The sequence below is a fragment of the Zosterops lateralis genome (genome assembly GCF_965231275.1).
Source record: "Zosterops lateralis genome assembly, chromosome: Z".
Lineage (NCBI taxonomy): Eukaryota > Metazoa > Chordata > Aves > Passeriformes > Zosteropidae > Zosterops > Zosterops lateralis.
Window position 1 is genome coordinate 62,837,879 of NC_139800.1, and position 21,072 is coordinate 62,858,950.

General features: G+C 36.6%; 1 protein-coding gene across 3 annotated transcripts in view; it reads right to left on the reverse strand.

The window, feature by feature from the left end:
• Window positions 1-21,072, reverse strand: part of PCSK5 (proprotein convertase subtilisin/kexin type 5) — a 225,664-nt gene that overhangs the window by 149,928 nt on the left and 54,664 nt on the right. For all 3 annotated transcript variants that reach the window (XM_083884563.1, XM_083884562.1, XM_083884564.1), the window contains exons 4-5: window positions 6,861-7,004; window positions 4,515-4,591 (exon numbers count right to left, since the gene is read on the reverse strand). In XM_083884563.1, coding sequence (XP_083740689.1) covers window positions 4,515-4,591; window positions 6,861-7,004 — 221 coding nt within the window. The remainder of the gene's footprint in view (window positions 1-4,514; window positions 4,592-6,860; window positions 7,005-21,072) is intronic.

Genomic DNA, 21,072 nt, shown 5'->3' on the forward strand with positions numbered 1-21,072 from the left:
ACAAATGAACATGTCACCAATTAGAGAAAACAATCCAAAATCTGCAGTTTCCTAAGAATTATACCTGAAGTCCATGAAATTTGCAGTGATACAGAGACACACTAGACACCTGACATTTAATCATTGGTACCTGGAATCAACAAAACCACACTTGGTGTAAGCATTTAATTCTATTGATCTGAAACACATTATGTATATTAAGTGAATTCTCTAGCCTAAATTACCTCTCCCTTACCTCCTTCTGTGCTATCAGGGGTGCTTTTCTGGCATCAAAGAGACCATGCTCTGCCAGTTGACAACATCACTTCATGCTTTGTTTTTCAAGCCTCCAGAAATGGGAGAATGCCATGTTGAAAAGTTGGAGTACAGAAGAAGAGCAAACAAGATCAAGATTTCCTCAGAAAAAAAAAGCCTTTATCTAAGAGCTGATACCTTACTTCAACTGAAAGCACAAGATGGTGCAGCAGTGCTTCTCTGTATAGTTTATCTTCTCTTCTGTTTTGTCTGCACCACGCAATACAGCAAATTTAAAATCAATAGCAACAGGTGCATACCAGCACTCAAAGTGCATAGAAAGATACTCCCAGTTGTCACCATTCCTTTCTGTCACACTGCAGCTGTGGGAACTTTTTGAGCTGATATTTCAAGCCACCAATGAGAGACTTCAGACTCTCTCTGTTTGCTCAGTTCTTCAGGTATCTGCACTGAATAGTGCCACAGCAGGCAATAAAGCTTTTCAATTTTCTTCTATTGACTATCCAAGAGGAAACAGGAGCTCATCTGCCTGTCAAATATCTTGTATACAATATAATTAAATGACTCTGGATGTACTACAGGCCTTCACCATAAGCAGAGAGTATAAATTAGCAGCTGGTCACTCTGAAGAAAATTAAGACTTTGGCATTTTATTGGGCATCTACATTAATGTGTCTGGCAAAGGGAAGTAATAATGAATCATAATGGCAAAACAATGACAGTGTGTTGGATCGAACAGGACTGAAACTCACCAACTCACTAATTTTTTGTTTGTGAGTTATTATTATTATGTAAAGTTCTCTCCATATTGCAAAGTTTAGACATAAGAGATTCTGTTTCTAATAACTTTTGAACGTCAAGAATTTTTGTCTCTCAAAAATCTTACACTCATTAAAAAGCAATTTAGGAGGTTATTGAAATAAATTATTTATATAGTGGAATGCATCACTGAAAAATGTTGAAGATGCATCCAAAGAGTGACTCAGTATCTCCAAAACAGAAATAACAGCTCACTTTTACTTTTTCTTATGTAAGTTTAATAAGAACTGCATTAAAGTCAACTGGTATTATTTAAAGGAGATTTTTTAGAAGTCCCTCTGTTTTATAAAAGTGCCCGTCACCATAGTAAAACCTAAGCTTTGAAATATCATCCCTAAGAAATTTCTTACGAAATAGAAGAAGTAATTTTTGTTTTGGTCAAAATCAAAAAACACAATGAACATTTCTGTTTTATTCCTGAGGCTATACAACAAGCACAGTACCATTTCAGTGATCCCATGTGCATTCTGTTATGGTCCGGTGACTGATAATGCTTAGTTTTATAAACATAGATGTTAACAAATAGCTGTGGAATAACAGAAAAAGAATAAAGCAGTAAACCAAAACAAGATGCTTTGCATAGCAGAAATGACTTCATCCACAGCTGACTGCCTCTGAGCAAAAGAAAATTGTAGTATAAGTCTGTACCATTTAGAAGCTTCGCAATTTGCTGGCAATTTATAGAAACCAGAGCAAACTTTTGGCAGTATGCCCACATACCATAGTAGTTAAAGGAACTATCATCCCACCCGTTTTGACTACAAGCCTTGAAAGACTAGTCTAATATTTCTTCCCACCCTCCTGCTCTCCTTAGCTAATAGAAGATTTAACATAAAACTTACAAAATATAATTTTGAAAAGTGCCGCTCTGGTGCTCACACTGAAGTAATCTACAGTTAATTTTTTCTTGCTCCTTCTTGCTCACCAATAAGCCTCAGCAACAGAGACTTCACTCTAATTAAAACTGAAAAGCTAGCACACAGATCCAATACTCTGATGTTTCACAGCTGCATGCAGAGCTGCCCAGACACCTGTTTATTTTAATAGCAATTCCTTTTGCTCTTTATCATTCCATCCGTTAAGGTTGGATTGTAAAATGAAGCAGAATAAACTAGATCATCTTGAAAATGACAGCACATTTGTACATCCCACCTTCCTTGTAAACATGAATCACTATTATGCAATTTTGTCTGTCCAGCTGCTACTGCAGGAAGCAGGAATCAACCAAACTGATCTACATATTATGAAGTTTTTGTAATGCATGGCTTTCAGAATGTTTAGCTCAACTTCCTGACACAACTTGAGTATTTAGTGCCAAATGGCCGTTTATGCTGAACAATCTGAATTGCTGCCCCAATTTCTGAAGGTATTTTAGATACAAAAAATATGAACAGGCTAACAGCAGTGCTTTTCAGTACCTGCATAGTGGTTTAATTCTTGTTTAGTCTAGGGGCAACTAGGAAAAAAGGGCAAGGGCTGCAAAAACTGAAGGTGGTTAGCTGCTGATTATCATGCTTTGTGCATCTGCTAATTGGAAATATTGAGCCTCGAAGTTCTAAGTAGAGGTTAGGCTGCCAAGTAATCTTATACTGAAAACATGCTTCATGTATCCTTCGTGCCCAAAAGCTGACTCTACACTGACACTGCATCTACCAGTAACACTGACAAAGCTCACTCCAGCTGTCCTAACTGCTGTCCTATCACCACATTTCACTAAAGAATCTTGGAGGCTGGGCAGTGGAAGTACTTAAGGGGGAGGCAGGGTATGAAAACTAAAATTCCCTAGGCTCTAGGAGATAAAAGAAGCAGTCCAAATTTATATCCTGTATAAAACTTAAACTACTAATAAAACAAAAAGCAGACTCCCTTTTCTGGACATGCTTTTAAAGAAAGTGACTTCAGTACTCAGCCGAAGAAAAACATCAACTTCACAGATGAAGGTATGTGGCTTCTTGCTGCACCCAGAAGTCCTTGAAAGTGCACTGAAATTTGGAAGTCTCCAAGTGTACTTTTGATATGCTCGAAGTCCAAGAAGAGGAACATCTTCACACAAATGAGCCAGGATACATCCCTGAAGTGTGTGTAGGGATAGGTGTGTAGTGGACAGCAGAAGAGAGAGATGTGCTGTGATGCAAACCCACAGCTCAGCTGCAGAGTATTTGCAGACGGCAAGTAATGAGGTCCTGTTCTTCAACCTGTCCTATTATGATGTAACAGCCTTCCCTGCCTTAATGAAGAAGGTTTTGACAAGGAGAGGATTCTCCCATCAAATTGTAATTCAAGGTTGCCCTAGCTTGTTTCTGCAGTTAAGTGAATGTTAAGTTTTGCAGCTGACTCCCAGCTTTCACCAGCTGCATTCTTCTGGACAAAATTTGTATGTAGGAAAGAAACAACACAACCCCCAATGCATTTTAGTTGTGTAAAGAACAACTTTTCTGCTGGCATAAACTATTAAATACTTTTAGCAATTAACAATTAACAATTAACAAAAAAAAAAAAAAAAAAAAAAAAAAAAAAAAAAAAAAAAAAAAAAAAAAACAAACAAACAAACAAACAAACAAAACAAAAAAAAAACCAAAAAACAAAACAAAACAAAAAAAAAACCCACAAAAACCTAAACTCAAGAAAACAAAATGCATAGTTAACATATTGACAACAAGTAGGATTCTCCGTCCTTCAAATGATGCAATTCCACAGAAAGGTGTTTGTTTCTGGCAAGTACCTAGCTAAGAAAATGTTACCAACAAATAACTGCCCTCAAATATCCACTGAGCAGAAAGGTGGCCCACTTCCTGAGCTGAGGTGTCTTTCCTGATTTTCTCCAAGCCTTAACCAGAGCAGATCCAAAGAGCAAAGTTGGAATGAGAAATATCAGAAAGCAGAACTCTGAGGGGGAAATATGTCATTCACTGAGATATCTCTGACTAGTCATGCAACACAGATATAACATGCCAGAATTCCCACTTCTGTGTTTCTATCAAACTCCAAAGGAAAAATTTCCATCAATTTAAAAGACATCATTGCAGGGGGAAAAAAAGCAACAACCTCCATTTACTTGCCTATTTTAATTTAAAAAATTTACAAAGTTGAAGAGAGTCAGAACCTAGGACTATTGTAACACATAATAACCCCCTAAAAATTCAATAAAACAATATTTAAGAAAAGCACGTCATCCCATATATTCTGCAAAGTGATTGAAATTATTTCGTTTCACACGTCCAGAACTCTCAGACTAATTTTTATGTGTTTTCAGACAGTTTCTAATGCTTTCAAGGAGTCATATGTGTGCATGGAAAAGACAAAAATATGTATTTCACAAAGATTTTAATGCAGATCACTCTGTTTATGAGGAATCAAGTTTTGTAGAGTTTCACAGATGAATTGGTAGTTTCTACCTGGTGGCTCAGATTGAAAATGTCAAGGGTGTCATAGTGTCTTACTTGTTCTCGTTGCTGGCATCATATCGAGGCATAGGGTCAAAATCATTTCCATTTACATCAAAACTGGCCTGCGAATCCTGCATCCAACAAAAGAAAGAAAACCAGTTGCTAATTAATTAGCCATTGACTCATGTGGCCTATACATCTGTTAGACGGTTCCTACAAATAAGTAATTAGGCTAACTAAGTCCTGTGGTTTTATGGTGACTGTCTTCTAGGAAAGCATTATATATTGAAATTATATATTTTATTTTAATTTTGGAAAACAGAGAAGGATAAAAAACACTGGGGAAAAGTATAGGTCCAGCATTAGGAGAGAAATAGAAAATGATGTTTCATTTAACCATAAGAGCCTTTCAGAAGTTAAGAGAGCTCATTCTCAAAACTGGGATTTTGCTCAATGTTTTAAGATTCAAAAATTACCTGCATGACTATAACTGAAATTTCAGAAATAAGAATAATATATTTATTGTTATAAAATTACAACTTGGAAAGCAACACAAACTGCTTTCCCATTTCCTTGGGAGTATAACGGTTTCAAATATCTGTAAGATACCTGTCTTTTTGTTCCATATTTATCATTGTTCCATATTTTCTTACAGCTGAAAATAGTTCATAGAGTGAACAGCTGCTGGTTTTTATGGCTCTCATTAATTGATGCAGTAGCATGTGCTGTGTTGACATGGCAAGCAGCAATTTTTAAACTCTTGTTTGTTCAAAACTAGTTACACATCCACCTCAAATACTCCTATTTGTAGCCCCTTCCTTATAATCTGAGATAAAGAAGGCATTTGTGATCAAATATATTGCTTGTGAATTTGGGGAATTCCTTGTTGGTGTGAGGAAAAGAAGAGAGGACTGGTAAGGATATAAATAGTTGCTTTAAATTCAGTGGTAGAACAGTACTGGAATGAGGTGACATGATTCAATCTGGGTCATTCACTGAGGAGGTAAAATTCTATCTGCTTTATTTAAATAACTTAAGCTATTAAAATGAAAGATGTGTCATGTGCTAGGATCAAACATACATTGACAAATTGGGCGACTGATTGCCCCACCGACTTGTGTTTTCACATCCTCCAAGCTGGGTTCCACATATAGCGTAGGGAAGGATACATATGTTAATAGGGCTAATTTAAATTAAGTGGCTTTAAACTGTGGACACTATTGTAGTTTTTAATGTGTTGTTAAAGATGTTTTTGCCACAATTTCTTAATGCTCTATCAAGAAGATAAGCTTTCTGGCAAAAAGCCTGTGTTTAGGGCTCTTTAATAAGATCTACATCTGTAATGGGAAAGAAGGTTTGTGCATGCCTTCCACTGGTCAACTTCACTAGTCTAGCTCAATCCAAATGTATTTGCTTCTTTTGTTACTCTGTGTAGAAGTACACAGCTTGCACACTTTATTTCAGACAAATCATAAGGTCCTCACCTAACATGCCTTCAGTTAATGCCTACTTCCAAAAGATAGGGCAAATCACTCCAGCAAAATGTGGTCCTGATGCTCTGAACAGCTTCAAACTCTGACACCAACACAGGAAGCAACTCACTAGAGAAGAAGATTCTCCTTATGTTATCAGCCTCCAAAAAAGATTAAGTCAGTCATCTAAATGTGGTGAACCACAAGCAAACAGAAACCTCCTGAGACAACGTGAGACATAGAACACAGAAAACAATGGATACAGCTCTATCACAAGTAGTGAGGGGACTCAGTAGAGCTGAAAGAGATTTATTAGATAGAATATTTTACAACAGAATATTCTACATTTGTTTTTAACTGAATAAATAATGAAAAGCCATATACGTTTCCTTTCATATTGTTTATAACAGTATGATAAATAGCTTTAAAAATTAATGCATGGAAGGATTACTGTAAAATTACCATATTTGAGAAAAAGCTACTGTCTCACTGACTAAATGTATTGGCCAAATATGAAATTCAGCTGCATGCGTTAAATGAAAAGCAGTGTATTCCATTTCTAAGTTCTGAGAGTGTGAAGATACAAAGTAAAAAAAATTGCAGAAGAGACAAAAAATATCCAGTAATTGGTTCCAGTCCTTCAGAAATTCAGGACTCAGCCACGAGAGGCATCCTGATACAAAATATGTTCAAATGAAACATAGTCTTAACTAAAATAACTAAAATACATATTATCAAAAAACTAAAACCTAAAAACTAAATACATATTATCAAAAACTGTTTTCCTTCCTCCCATAGCGTTAACATTTGAGGAAACACTTATATGATTCTTCATCCTTCCCTGCTCTCTTTCTCCATCTTTCTAGACGGAGCAAATTATTTCTAGGTAATAACAAAGCAGGAAATCTGGATTCTCATGGAAACTCACATAATTCTGCATCAAGTCTGGGTGGTTTCTTTCAATGCCGTCATCCAGGATGGTGACCACAACATTCTTTCCAGTGTAACCTCTCTTCCAAGCACCTACTATGTTCATATCTGATTGGCAATGGTGGGTGTTGTCACTGCAGTGCTGGGGAGAGAAGAGGAGATAAAGACGTATATTGGAGATTACTGAACAGTGAGGGATTGAGATACTATCCTATTTATATTAACACTACTATTCAAAATTGCATATGAACATATTGATTTGAATAGGAACTATACAACATCAACACTTTTATTTAGACAGAAAACAATTTTAAAAGAAATGCAAATTGTATAAAAACTGCTAGTCCTGCTTGTTTCTTTCTGATTACTCTTCATGCTAAGCAATACAAAAGGGAAATATTCAGCTGTATTGAATTTGAAATATTTGGATTTTTTTCCAAAAAACTAAACCATATGTAGATAAAAGGAGACATAAAAGTAGACAAATGCCTGTACTGAAATGGTCTCAGAAAACAAAAACCAACAAAACAAAACAAAACAAACAAACACACAAACAAACAAAACCCAAAAAAAAACCAACAAAAAAACCCCCCAAAAAACCAACTACCTTATTTTTTAGAGCTTACATGCTGTGTACAAATTCTTGACAGAATGTTTGGAAACTAATCAAGATTCATTTCTATCTACAAAAGAAGGCTTTTGGCAGGTTTTGTTCAGTATCAGCAGGAGATGAGTTGCAGTTAAAAACCTGTAATGAAAACTCCATCTTAGGGGGTTGGATGAATTGTAGATAGTGTTGATTGACAGCAGCCTGGGGTACAGCTTTCAGAGCAACAAATCCAGTATGATGGAGAAAGAAAGTTTATGTGTACATTAAAGCTGAAAACCTCTTCCTAGACACAAGTGCACCCAGTTCCTGTGAAGAAATCTGACTCGCCATGCAATGAGACATGACTCTCAGGTATTTGTAATGCCCCATTATCCACTCTCTAATCCACATGCACAGCCCTCCCCTGTGAAATTAGTTCAATGAGCCTCTCTCATCAGTACTGCTTCCCTGCAGCTCTGCCAGGCTCAGACAGAGCAACAGGCAAAAACAGAAAAAAGAGGGGGTACAGGAAAGGGTAAAAGCAAAGGGTGGGAAGAAGAAAAAAGAAATTAAAGAAATTTGTATCATAACAACGACAGCTGTAGAGCATGCTCCATCTCAATCCCTGCCCCACCACCTCATAACCCTACTTCAGCCTCATGTCTTGTCACTCTACAATTCGTAAGGAGTAAATAGATTTGAAGCACTGTACTCCACCTTGACTTAGCTTCCTCCAGTCAGCACACTGAAGAATCATTAGCAATTCTATGTGCAAACTGACTTCTATTAAATCATAATTTTCCTCCTCCTCCTTTGTCTCTAGTTTACCACCCAAATCAGAGGATTTAAGAGTGTTCATTTGTTATTTCTAGAGCAAGGTTATATTATTATACATAATATAAAGTCTCTCTCAGGGTCTTTCCATTGTGCCCACAAATATCTGTCTCTCTCTATCTATCCATCCCCACACAAAGGACTTCAGGGACCAGTTCCAAGGAATGTGTAGCTTTTGTTCTCTGTATTGCTTAGAAATGCTCATGCTGCTGGCTTTATGAAATTAATTACAGTGCAAACTTGCTGTCTGAATGTACCGATTGTACACATGAAAATGTCTAATGTATAGACAAGATGGTTAATTTAATAATTTTAATGTTTCCAGGTACGTTTGTATTTTTCAAAATGTTACTAAATTAAGTATTAGAAAACACCTGTGAAAGTTTTTAATATCATCCTCCACATTTTCTGATGTGAAGACAAAGAGACAGGAAGGTGGAACCACCAGCCTTTAGCCACAGGGTAAACCCAAGAGTGAGCTACAACAAGCAATCAGGATTCCTGGCTCTGGCCTCCACTCAGATTTACTGGACCATTACACTGTGCCTTTATCCCCATTTCTGAAATGCCAAACGACCTTTGGCTGCTTCAGTTAATGTCTTGTCCTCTCTTCCTAGGGGATGAGCTTGTTATTTTGCTTTCATGCCAGCCAAACCACACAGGCTGAGCAAGCATAGGGGTATTTTAATCCCCATTCCTTTGGAGCTCTTTGGATCTTTGCCAGAAGGTCACCAGTACTTCTCTTAATGAGTCCATTGCCCTCACTTGCCTTACCTGAATATTTGCTTTTGTGGTGGTAACTGTAGGGGCCTTTGCTACATGTGTGGAGACAACTACGGAAGATAGCTCTTGCCTTACTGTGCACTCTGATGATTCTCTCAAGAGACACATTAGGTCAAATTGATTAAGCAAGGGTAAATCAGTTGTAACTGTGGGCCCACTCATAACTTTAGTACACAGCATATGTTAACATACAGATACAAAACCTAAAAGCAGGAAAGACACATCCAAATGGGAGTAGTTCAACAGCAGGTGATGGGTTCAGTTATTATCATTACAATAAAAAAAAACTTCTCATGTCCTACTTAGAAGAGCATCTGGCTTTATTCACCTCTACTGCCTATTCTTTTTTCTTCTATTCAATTATTCATTTATGCATTTTTTAACCTCCGCCCTGTTTCTACCCTTATTTTTCTGTTCCAGTACTATCTTTTACCACTGAAACCCCAGTTATGTTTAATTCAACACCTGATCTAAGATTCCTGTATTTTAATCACATAGACTTTCTTTCATATTTGTGTCTCATTTTCTTCAGATAAATCAGAATGGGTATTTTCCTCTTGAAGCAGTCTGATTTGCCTTTAATCAAGAACACTTTCAATACTGAAGTGCAATTACTCTTCAAGTACTATCTTTCATGGTATATGGTATAGATACGCCACTCTACATACAACATCTAATATGCCAGCAATTACTTAGCTTCACTTGCACTCTTTCCTGTTCCCTTGGACTGGTTTTGGCTGGGACAGTTAATTCTTTTCACAGTGGCTAGTAAGGGGCTCTTTAGGATTTGTGATGAACACAGTTTGGATAAAACAAGGATGTTTTCATTATTGCTTAGACATGCTTACCAGAGCCAAAGCTTTTTTTTCTCTTCATATCACTCCCTCAGTGAGGAGGCTGGGGATGGACAAGAAGTGGCGGGGGGGGGGAGGCAGGGGGGGGGGGGGGGGGGGGGGCAGGGGACGGGACACACAGCTGGGACACAGGTGACCTCAACTGACCAGATCAGAGGATGCCATGCTCAGTACTTGGAGCTGGAGAGGGGGAGAACAAAGGCGAAAATGTTCCAAGTGATGCCATTTGTCTTTCCAAGTCATTTTTACCCAATGGAGCCCTGCTTCCTGGAGATGGTTGAACACCTGGGAAATGGCGAATAAATTTTGTTTTGCTAGTGTGTGCAGCTTTGGCTTTCTCTACTAAATTGTTTTTATATGAATGCATACATTTTCTTGCTTTTACCCTTCTGATTCTCTCCCCGATCCCACTGCCAGGGGAGTGAGTAAGCAGCTAGGTGGTGCTTAGCTGCTGGATTGGGTCAAAATTCCTCTTTTCTTTAGAAAATATTTCCTGCAAGGAAATTTCTTTGGTTCCATTCTATAATGGATTTTTTCTTTAACCACCTGCTCCTTTTCTACCACCAATAGAAATTATATTTTCAGGTTTTTAGCACAGAGATGGTTTTAATTAATGTGGATGAACTTTTTCAATTTACAGTGTTACCCAAAAAAAGAAAGTATTAAACATCTGTCATGATAATAAAAGTTAGGTGATCCAGACTGACTGAATTTTGTATCAATGAGAAAATACTGATTTTTATGGTTCATTTTCAATCTATTTTCCATATTCCTTCTTGTTTCAAGTTTTATTTGAATTAGAATTTTATTTGTTAGAATAAAAACAACTTCCGCCATGATCATGTACAAACACAGTGAGTGGAAGCTTTTATTAACTCTGTCAATCTTTGAACTGTTGTTTTCTGAATTTTAAAGGAAACAGTATAAAACAGACCATTCTACTCTATTTTCTGTCTCTCAAAACAGATAAGGTAATTCAGAAATTTCCTGCATTGGTACTATGACTAGAGAACTGCATTAAATCAGCACTACTTCAACATACATTGCTTTCATCCATAGCCTGGAGAATACCATCAAAAGGAATAAACAAAGTCTTGCCCAGTTATTTAGACTAATTTTACTGAGATTTTAAAAGGACATGGTGTTTTTCTTTGGACGGTTTAATTTGAAAACGTTAATGATACAACCAATGGTATTTAATATAAACCATGTACAAAGTGGAAAAACTTCTGAAGTACACATAGAAGAAGGAGGGCTATTGTATGAGAAATTTCAAATATTGAACTTTTTCCCATGCTTGTAATTCAACACTTATGAGCATAAAAAGACAAAATATATCTTATTCTAGATATATCTTTGGTACCTTTGGACAGACATTTTGGAAGCCTGCCTTTTCACAATTAAAAAACAGACATAACATTAGAAAGATTTTGTGCAGTTTCCACGTTGCAGTCAGTATCAGACATGGACATGGATTCTTATGGTTATTTTGTGAAATGTCTCTGAAAACTACCTTATGGTCATTATCTTAATGTGCCTGCTGAACTAATTTTTGTAGTTGGAGTCTAGGTATATCCAGTTACGGATCGGGAACAAAACTGAACAGTTAAACTGAAAAATCAAGAACACATCAATGATCAAAATATTTTGGAATTACAGAGATTAAAATCAAATTATAAGAAAAATAACTTTAGAATTCTGTTCTATTTTGCTTAGCAATGTGCATTAGTCTACAAAAACAGAGTAGAAACAAAAGTTTCTAATTCTGTGACATGCAGGTTCTCGGAAATAACATATTGTGCCCTCTGTAAGTCTTCATGACTTCATTGCACTGGTTTCTTGTAGGTTTTGAGTTACAAGGAGTTCTTTGGCAAGATCTAGTCCTTATCTATGGGGATATAGAGAAACACAACATGATAATCGGAATGACACAATTTTGACTATCAACTGTGAGTTTGATAAGTCCTGGATCTCTTCTAGTGTTAGAGTACCTATACTTCTGATCACAGGAAAGCTCTAGCCCCAGTCAGGGATTAGAAAAGATAGACTCTGGGTACTGAGAAGAACAACACCAGCAACAGCAGCAAAGCCTGGTTTCTGTAGAGTAATAGTGAAATCATCTTTGGGCACAAGCAGAAACAGAAGTATTACAGTCATGTTCTCTGCATCAGAGGGTTTTGTCAGCTACTAACCTACAAACATGGAGACGACAGAAGTTGCACAACACTTGTAGAGGAAGGACAGTCAAGGACTTATGGCTTGACCTTGATGAACACAAGCAGAGAGAAATGGGACACACAGGGCTGATTCTGATATTCTGTGAAGTTAAAGAAGTGACTGTGCCTCTTCTGTGAAGGGAATGTAATATGGGGCATTTGGCACACCTTGCTTGGTCCAGGCAGATGCACGGGCAAGCAAAGGTCATAAACCTTTTAATAGAGGAGACATCGTAATGCTACATTCAGCTTTCTGAGATGCAGGTTTGTGCAGTGTGTTAAGTTAAAACTTGCCAACTTTCTCTTTTCCTGCAAAAAAAGGCGAAATAATGTATTTTTTGTTATGCTTTTCTGGTGATCTAATTTTAATGGGGAATGAAAGAAGCAAGCAAGGTAGTAATCAAGAGAGCTGGAAAGCTAGGGTCTTTATTGAAATGGGCATAAGACAGCATGATCTACTGAAATGATTTTTTGGCTTCACCAGAGTAAGCACTTGAAAACTACGTTTTCTAAACAGACTATTAAAATAGTGTTTCTTTTAAAAAGTATTTCTCAGGTTTTTTTATTATTTTATCACAAAAAAAAAAAAGATGATCAATGCAGAATTTTTAGGAGGAATACGTGCAGATCTTTTTTTTTTATTATTCCTCAGGCATAATCTGATACTTAGTGCATGATAAACAGCACTTGCTAACTGTGTACAAAAAGAACTTCCTTCTGATTTACATCTTTAAATAATTTCTGATTGTTACTGCACACTGTATTTTTAAGATCTAACAGGAGGAGGCAGATAATATAGAGGGTGATTAATCTCATATACAAGATTATTTTGCATGAAGTATTATCTGACTTCTGGAGTCATGCCTTGCTGAATTGCTACTTTTTTTTTAATCTGTACCCGTATCAAGAGGAATATTTCAAGACTGCATCAGATTAAATATTTAATTCCGATTTATTGCTTGTGCAGCTTCAGAGGGTATAGTTAATTTACTTTAGAGGTGAATTTGGTTCTTAAGCTTCACTGATTCATTAACAAAGAATACACTTAGAGGCCAATAAAACAATCACAGACATCCATTATTTTTTGCCTCTTTAAGCAATGAAAAAGAACAGAAAATCAATATGAAAGGGCTTCTTATGTTCCTAAGAGTATCTGATGACTATAGAGAGAAAATAATAACTTACAAACCTACATATATGGGTTTTCGCAGTGAAAAATAAGGAGTTCATAAATGTTTGGGGGTTTTTTTGGCTGTGACCAAACCGCTATTCTTAACAATAATAGAACAATTCATAATGTGTTAAATTTGTGTTCAAGATAAGTCCATCACTTTTTCATCATTTGCACTTTTTAAAATCAATACTTGTGTTTTCTGTAAACCATGTGATGGCTTAATGAGGAATTAATTTAGGGAAGCCCTTTATGTTCATTTCACACAGGCTGATGACAGTGCACTCTTTTTAGGAGTGGGAAGCTCCTCTGATTCTAGGTCTTCGGACAGCAAAGTTTCTCTCCCAGCTCCAGCTGCCTCTAACATCACCTCCTCCTACATGTGTGGGAAAATAGATTGTGAGAAGTTAGGAATGGGGCTGCAGTGGGCTAAGCCCCATCCCTAAATGGGGTGCAGCTATGTAAGACACATGAACAGCATCAAAGTAAAAAGAAGCATGGAATGTTGATCTGTATTGACCCATCACAAAAGGGTAAAAGGGCATACAGGTGTTATCCATAATGGACAAGGGTATAAAAGATTGTACTGGGGAATAATAAAGTGCTGATGCTTGAAACTATTTATGGTGTCAGTGACAAGTCCACTGTCATACATGGGCCATAACCTGTGTCTCCAATAGGACACTGCCTCTAGTCCTGTTTCTTTTCCATGTGGTAGCAACAGGAGAGATTCCTTCAAGGCCAAGAAAGAAAAGTAGCTAAAAAAAGCTTTATGGTTATTGTGCATGTTCTGCCACCTCCACTAAGAGGCAAATATGAAAAGTTTCACTTATAAACTTTCTAACCACTGTGAAAAGTTCACTACAATATTATAATAATATTAATTTATAACAATTACAGCAACATCAAAGATGATAATAAATGTCATATTAGACCTGGTGCATCTTGTCTATCCTTGCATCAGTGCTCATTTGTTGAGAGGCATATACTGAAAGGGAAGCACTGGGAGAAATATAAGAACAGCACACAGAACTTTTTGGGCAGAGAGACAGAAAAAACCCCCCCAATTTCCTGTAGTTACTGCCAAAAATGCCAGAAGGAAAGACGCATGCATTGAAATGTATGTCTGTATGTGCCATATTGTCTCAAGATCACTGTACAATGACTTACTGCTGCTGCTACTATTGATACCATCAATATCATATAAATAGCCTACTTAGCATGAAAAGGCCAGAAAAAAGATCAAAACTTAATGCACTTTTCCTTCACCAAAGACCTGCGTACAAAAAAAAAAAAGTATGGAACTTCTTTTACTAATTAGACAGAATATGCGAGAAGAATAGCCTCAGCAGTGCACCATTTCAGGGATTCAGTATTCACGAAGGACGAGTGACTCCTCAGAGAGATAATAGTTTCCATTTTAGCATTTTATATGGCCTTTGACTAATTTTTTTATTTGACCTCTTCTAAATCACAAAGAAGAAAGAAAAGCATGGCAGTTTTAGAGGAAGTCCAAAGATGGAGGGACTTTTATGCATCAGTTCATGCAGTTGCAGTTCTCCAATAAGATCAAATTTCTCCCTCTTTTTCTCAAGCTAGACCTGATATTTTCATTATTTCTAAGAAAACAATTAAAGAGAGAGACGGTAAACATTGCTTTAAAATGGTTTTCATAAGTTTCTAAAGAGTCTTGCCACACTACTAAAGACAGACTCTTCACAATTTACTTTTTCAGCTGTTTTTAAGTCAGACCATTACTTCTACATCCATTTGTTAAGGAGCATGGAAGAGGAAGGTGGTTTTATTTAGATTTTGAGTAAACATATGTTACAGAATTGAAATAACTGCATGGAAAGAAGTCTCTGAGCAGATGGCTTCAATTAAGCACTAGCCTTCCAAGAGACTGATTGATGAGTGGGAGGAGCCTGGAGCTTACACAAATCCACTTCCTTCTCTTTCCCCTCTTTTTTGATTTTACAGTGAAGAGTGGTGCTTAAGAAGAATATAGTATTTTGGGATGCTGGGAATGGGCAGGGAACTGATATAAGATGGATCAAGAAACTCTTTTTTTAAAGAGTGTTATGAACTTGCAGGAATAAGAGGACTTTCAAGGAAAAAGATAGAGATGTTGACTCTGAATGCTTGTATGCAACTTTTAAGAAGTCTTACAAAGCTGCAGCCATTTTTTCTCTATTTTATATTGCCTCTAACCCATGAGGTAATACCCTGCTAACAACTGGTGTTAATGGCTGGATGTCCTGGAGGGGGACGAAAGAGGGACAGAAGGACAATGAGAGGGAGGGACGCGAGACAACAGGACATGTCCAGGAGGCTGCAGGAAAGATGCGTGTCCTACCCTTTCTCAAGTAACAAAAGCAGCCAGGAAATACAGGACACTTTTAGGCCAGAATACGAAGAAAACCCCATATTCCATTACTATTAATGGAGAATGCATGTGGTGTTTCTCAGGCTGAAACTCTCTCACAGTGCATTCAGCCCAGGAGTAAACACCTATGCTACTTGATATCTAGCAGCCTTTTCTTTAAGAACCATAAAAGCCATCAGGTTATTGTAGCCATGGTCCATTATTTGTGTATCAGAGATTATGACTTGCCAGAGGACAAACTTTAGGATCATGAAACTACTCTCAAGACAGAAGTAGAGACATCACTTCATACTCTCCTTAGATAGCCTTATAAAAGTGTTTCATCTAACACTGGAAACACATGCTGTGAAAATTCATTAATAGCAATGATGAAGACTAAGATGAATGGCTGCTATTTCAGCTTGCCTACAGGGAAGTAAGTGCTGTAGGCATCAATAGGCTTTTACTATTTGAGTGTGCTAGGGTTGATGAATGCAAGGCGCACTGTGCAGTATAAGTGAAACCTGGGAAGATAAGGCCAAACCACTAGAGAGGGTGGATAGTTTATTTTGCAGTTGAGATCATCTGGCATAAATGAGAGAACTAGCCCAGAGAAGCTAGTGAGGCCTGAGAATGAAAAGGAAAGATTACTCGAAAACATCAACAAAATCCCAACAAAGAAACACCAAAAAGTTTTGCATAAGAAGTATCACACAGTTACTCTTGTTATTGTCTCAGGAAATTCAACTCAGACAAAAAAATTTGAAGTTCCTCTGCAATGCTGAAGAAGGTTAGTCCAGAGATTTATGACACAGCTGTGCAAGAAAGACTGTGCAAAATAGACAGTGAATGTAAAAATGTTGTCAAAATTGCAAACGGTCTTACAGGAAATCTCAGCAAAGTGTCAGGATTCAAGCTATCTCAGAAAATACAGGTATTGGAGAAAGGTTCCGGAGCAGTTCAGTGTACTTGAAAACACTGTTTTTATGAAGAACTGGACACAGACTGATGTCTATTGAGCTTTAAGTGTGTTGGGGAGCTGCTGCTAAACAAAATCCTGACTTCAGCATTAAAGACACATAGATTCCATTGATTTCAGCAGTGCTATAAAGGAACTTCTCTCAGCAGCACATAAAGTAATTGAATATATGGAACTAATCTGAGAACACAGTTTTGAATTAATACTATAGGAATGTATTCCTTCAGACAGAATATGCAACCTTAGTGTATGCACCTTTTATGCACAACAAGTGTAATTTGTCTAACAACAAATGGAAGAAAATCACATTCCTCACTACTGGCTTATACTGTGCATAAGGCAGTCTTTACAATGAAATGGTATTAATTAATGATAACTGATGTTTCAGAATTTGCAGATATCTTTACAAATCCAGGGAGTCTGCAGAGAAAACACTCAAAAAAAGAACTAAAGAAAGCTATGATCAGAGCATTGTCAGAAGGAAAAAATATATACAATCATAAATTGAATAAAAGAAGAATCATAAAAGAATAAACTAAAGATATAAGATTAATTTTATGATTGTTGACAATTCCCATATGTACCACTTTTTCTGTTACTACAGCTACAAAATATTCTTTGTACTTATTATAATACTCTCTGCATTCTCCCTTGTTGTTTCTACCATCATCTTCTTTGATTCCTGTCAGTTCGCTTTCTTAGCTTACTCTATTTTCAAATCTGAGCTGTAAATGGATCATCTTTTCCCTCTTTATTTTGTTTCTCTTCAAAGAGTCTACTGTTTAACTGCAAATATGATTTCAAAATGAATGAGCAAAAATATGTTACAAAGTTAGAAAGGTTCTTCCAAGTAAAAGGGGGATTATCAGGGAAATATAATGTACCTCCAGTAAATTACATTTTTCCATGTTCCACCATGAAAACAACTATACTACAAAAATGTTTTTGCTTCCTTAAAAACTGTAGTGAGATCTTCCGGTACATTAGAGACATGGTATGAATCTGTAAGTATGGATAATAACATACCCACTCATCAGGAAGCGAAGAGAAGATTGAGCATATCAGTTTGTATTTTGAATCCATTACAATTCCTTAACATAAAGTTTGTTTAAGGAAACATTACTTAGCATGTGCAATTATTATGTCTCAAATCCTAAGGGGCTCCACTGCTTACTTGTAGTTCAGGAAAGCTGAAACTATGTTCTTATACAGCACACTCTCAATCTGATGACAGAAAAGTTACTGGAGTGGAAAGTACAGACAGCAAGAGAGACAGTGATCTGGATCACTTATGAAAGTGAACCTATTTAAGGAGCGTGTTTGTAATATAGTTTTATATACAATCATACAAAAATTATGCCTATAGGATTAAGAGTGCAAGGCTTAAAACTGAGTTCACAAAAGCCCAGTAACAGTTAAAACGATTTAAAATCTAAGGTAGACTGTCACCTACAGCTTCAAAAAGATGCTCTATGAAGCTACATATTATTCTTTGTAAGCAGTGGGGTAGCAAAAAGTGGGTTAAGACGCTTTTCTTAATGACAGCAATGATGCTATTTCTGGAATGATACACACATGTGCCTAGTATTGAAGTTTTACAGAGTATGTTACTGGAGAATGAACACTGAGGTGTTGCTTGTTTTCTTGCTGCTTCTTGTCTGAAATAAGTGGTGTAAACACAATTTACGGTGATTCTTAAAAAGCTTAAAGAACCTTTTTTATCTGATAGGGTAAAGACATGACTTGACTGAAGTATGAAAATACCTCAACATGATTATATTTTTGAAGGGGGAATATTTATTTAATCTAGTAAAGAATGGCCTAATAAGATAAGTACACACCAAGATAAACATGCAACTAAAATAGAAGATTTTTAATCATCAAGACAATTCTCAATCAAACCAAAAGAGAATTAACCAAAGGAGCTCAGACCTTGTTGCTGATTTCTGTGAGACTAATGTAGCTCTATGTAAGGAACTCCACTGAAGCCTCAGTAAGTAGTATGATATGGGACAACTAAGCTGTTTTCCTGCTATCTAACTCCCTTCAAATAATTTAAGAGGAAGCTTCAGTTTATGCAGTGGGTGCTGGCTTAAATAAAAGCATATTATTAATAACTCCACTCAAAATACACAGAAACATCAATTACTATGACTTAATCTCAATTAAATATGCTAAGCAAAAATGTCAAAAGTCAACTAGATTATTTTAAAGGTCATCTAGTGAAACTGTTCTGCAATGAGCAGTAATTTATTCACCATGTCTTTGGAGAGGCAGCAGGCCACTCAAACCTGTTGGTTCACAGATGAGCAGCTGGATATCCAAGCACAGAATTGACATGAGACATTCAAATGAGTGGATGTTTTATATTTTTCCCCTTCTGACATCTTGCAGGAATGAGGGCTATAACTATGAGATATGCCATCAGATGCGTGGCTAAGGTCCTGATGGCCTGCTGATGGAGTGATGGATGGAGAATGACCCCTAAATGCTGCCATCAGCCAGGTGGAAGAGGGACTGATGCTAAGTCATCACCTCCACCTTTCTGCTCCACCTTTGCACAAGACCCATAGTCTGTAATCTCTGAGCTATTCTAAATATCTCATTTACCTATAAAGTGGCTGCCCATCACCACCATTTATGATGCAAATTACAGAATATTTGACTAGTCTCACCTTCACTACTCCCAAAAGTATCAAGTGGCATCTGAAATCCTCTAGGGCAGAGGAGGATGAGAATATAACCAATTTAGCAGACAAATAAAAGGGCTTGCTTATTTCCCAAAAGCAGAGGCACCTCCTTGGCTGAGTTTTGTACCTTCGACTGAGTTGGAATATACTCAGGAATACTCACACATAGTACACAGTACATGTTTACAGTACATGTACATTTTGCAGGTCTAGTGAATTTATCACCAGCAATCTAAAAGAATCTATAATTTGTTGCTCCAATAAACTGCACTATTGGTGACCCTGTATTTGTGGAAAGTTCCTGTTGAAGCCCAGCAGACTTACACCACTGCAATGATTAATTTCACTATTTGTGAATCTTATTGAACTCATAATTCGGTGAACCAGAATTATGCTGCTGATTTTTTTTAATCAGAAATGAGGCCCACCAACATCCAGCCCCACTAATTTCTGAAAACTAGTTGGAAAGTAAAGGTGTTTATTTTATGCCAAAGTTAATGCAACACATCTACATTTAGGAATGGGTGACAACGTTTTTGAAAAGAAGTTGAAAAAAAAATTTGAAAAAGTATTTTTAGTTACCTCTGGAGCAAAATTTTAGAAACTAGTTTCTATATCTATGACTTAATAGATATTGATAATTTTAAGAAAAATATGAGTTTGTGTGGTTGCTTTGGTATTGGTACAAGTCTTCAAGGAAAAAAGATTTCTAAAAAAGGCACGAAAAAGTTGGTTTAATTTTATAACCTTGGTGTGGTGCAATATAAATATTACACAACACTAAAAACAAGTAAAAAATAAAATAATAACAAATATTATTATTTTATATTAATTCAACTGAAGATCCATTTCAGTCTTGTAACAAGACATCCTCATCAATTCCTCTAGAGATGGAGGATTTGTAATAAAACAATCCACAAAACCAACTAATGTAATGACAGGCTTATTAAAACACAAAGTTTGGGCCAATTTTCAGCCAATTAATGTTGGCTTGGAGGACACTGAGAAAAATCAACAGCACTTTGAAGTATATGTTAAGTTTATAAATATGTTTAAATCTGTCCTTGATCCGCAACGCATTCAGGTGGATGTGTATTTCCAGTGAGGTGCATGAGTGAGGTCTCATCTCATGCCTGTATACTTTGTTGCACATAATCTCACTAACAACATCATTACAGGTAGCACTTTATTATTAAAGATCTCTCATTTTAATCTTAGGAACAGCCAAAATACCTGTTCTTTTCCCCCCATTTAGGCACTTTTCCCATTTAGCCACTTTAACCTATCATCCTTTGACTTACAGATGCCATGATTTAACATGGATATGGTGTTCTAAGGGAGAACTTTTCAATCCACAATAATTACTTTTCTTTTTGCCTCTCCCAACACAATACATGAATCAAATCAACAACTGCATGTGGCATGATTAGAAACTCCTTGCCACCAAAAGGGGAAATGGGGAAAACCTGCCTCATACTTGCATTGCATGCATTCCTTCTAAATGAATCTTCTTATATGAATACATTTCCTAGTAGTATCCCTACTGACAAATGCCTAGAAGAAAAATAACTTAAGAGTAACCAGTAAATTAGAATTTTTTAAAATTATTTTTTTTTAAATCTAAATGCATATACAGACATGTAAATTGTCCCTGTCCTTCCCCACAGAACGTGACTACATCAGGAGACTTCTGCTGCTTGGGGCCTGCCTGGAAAGCAATATGGGTCAT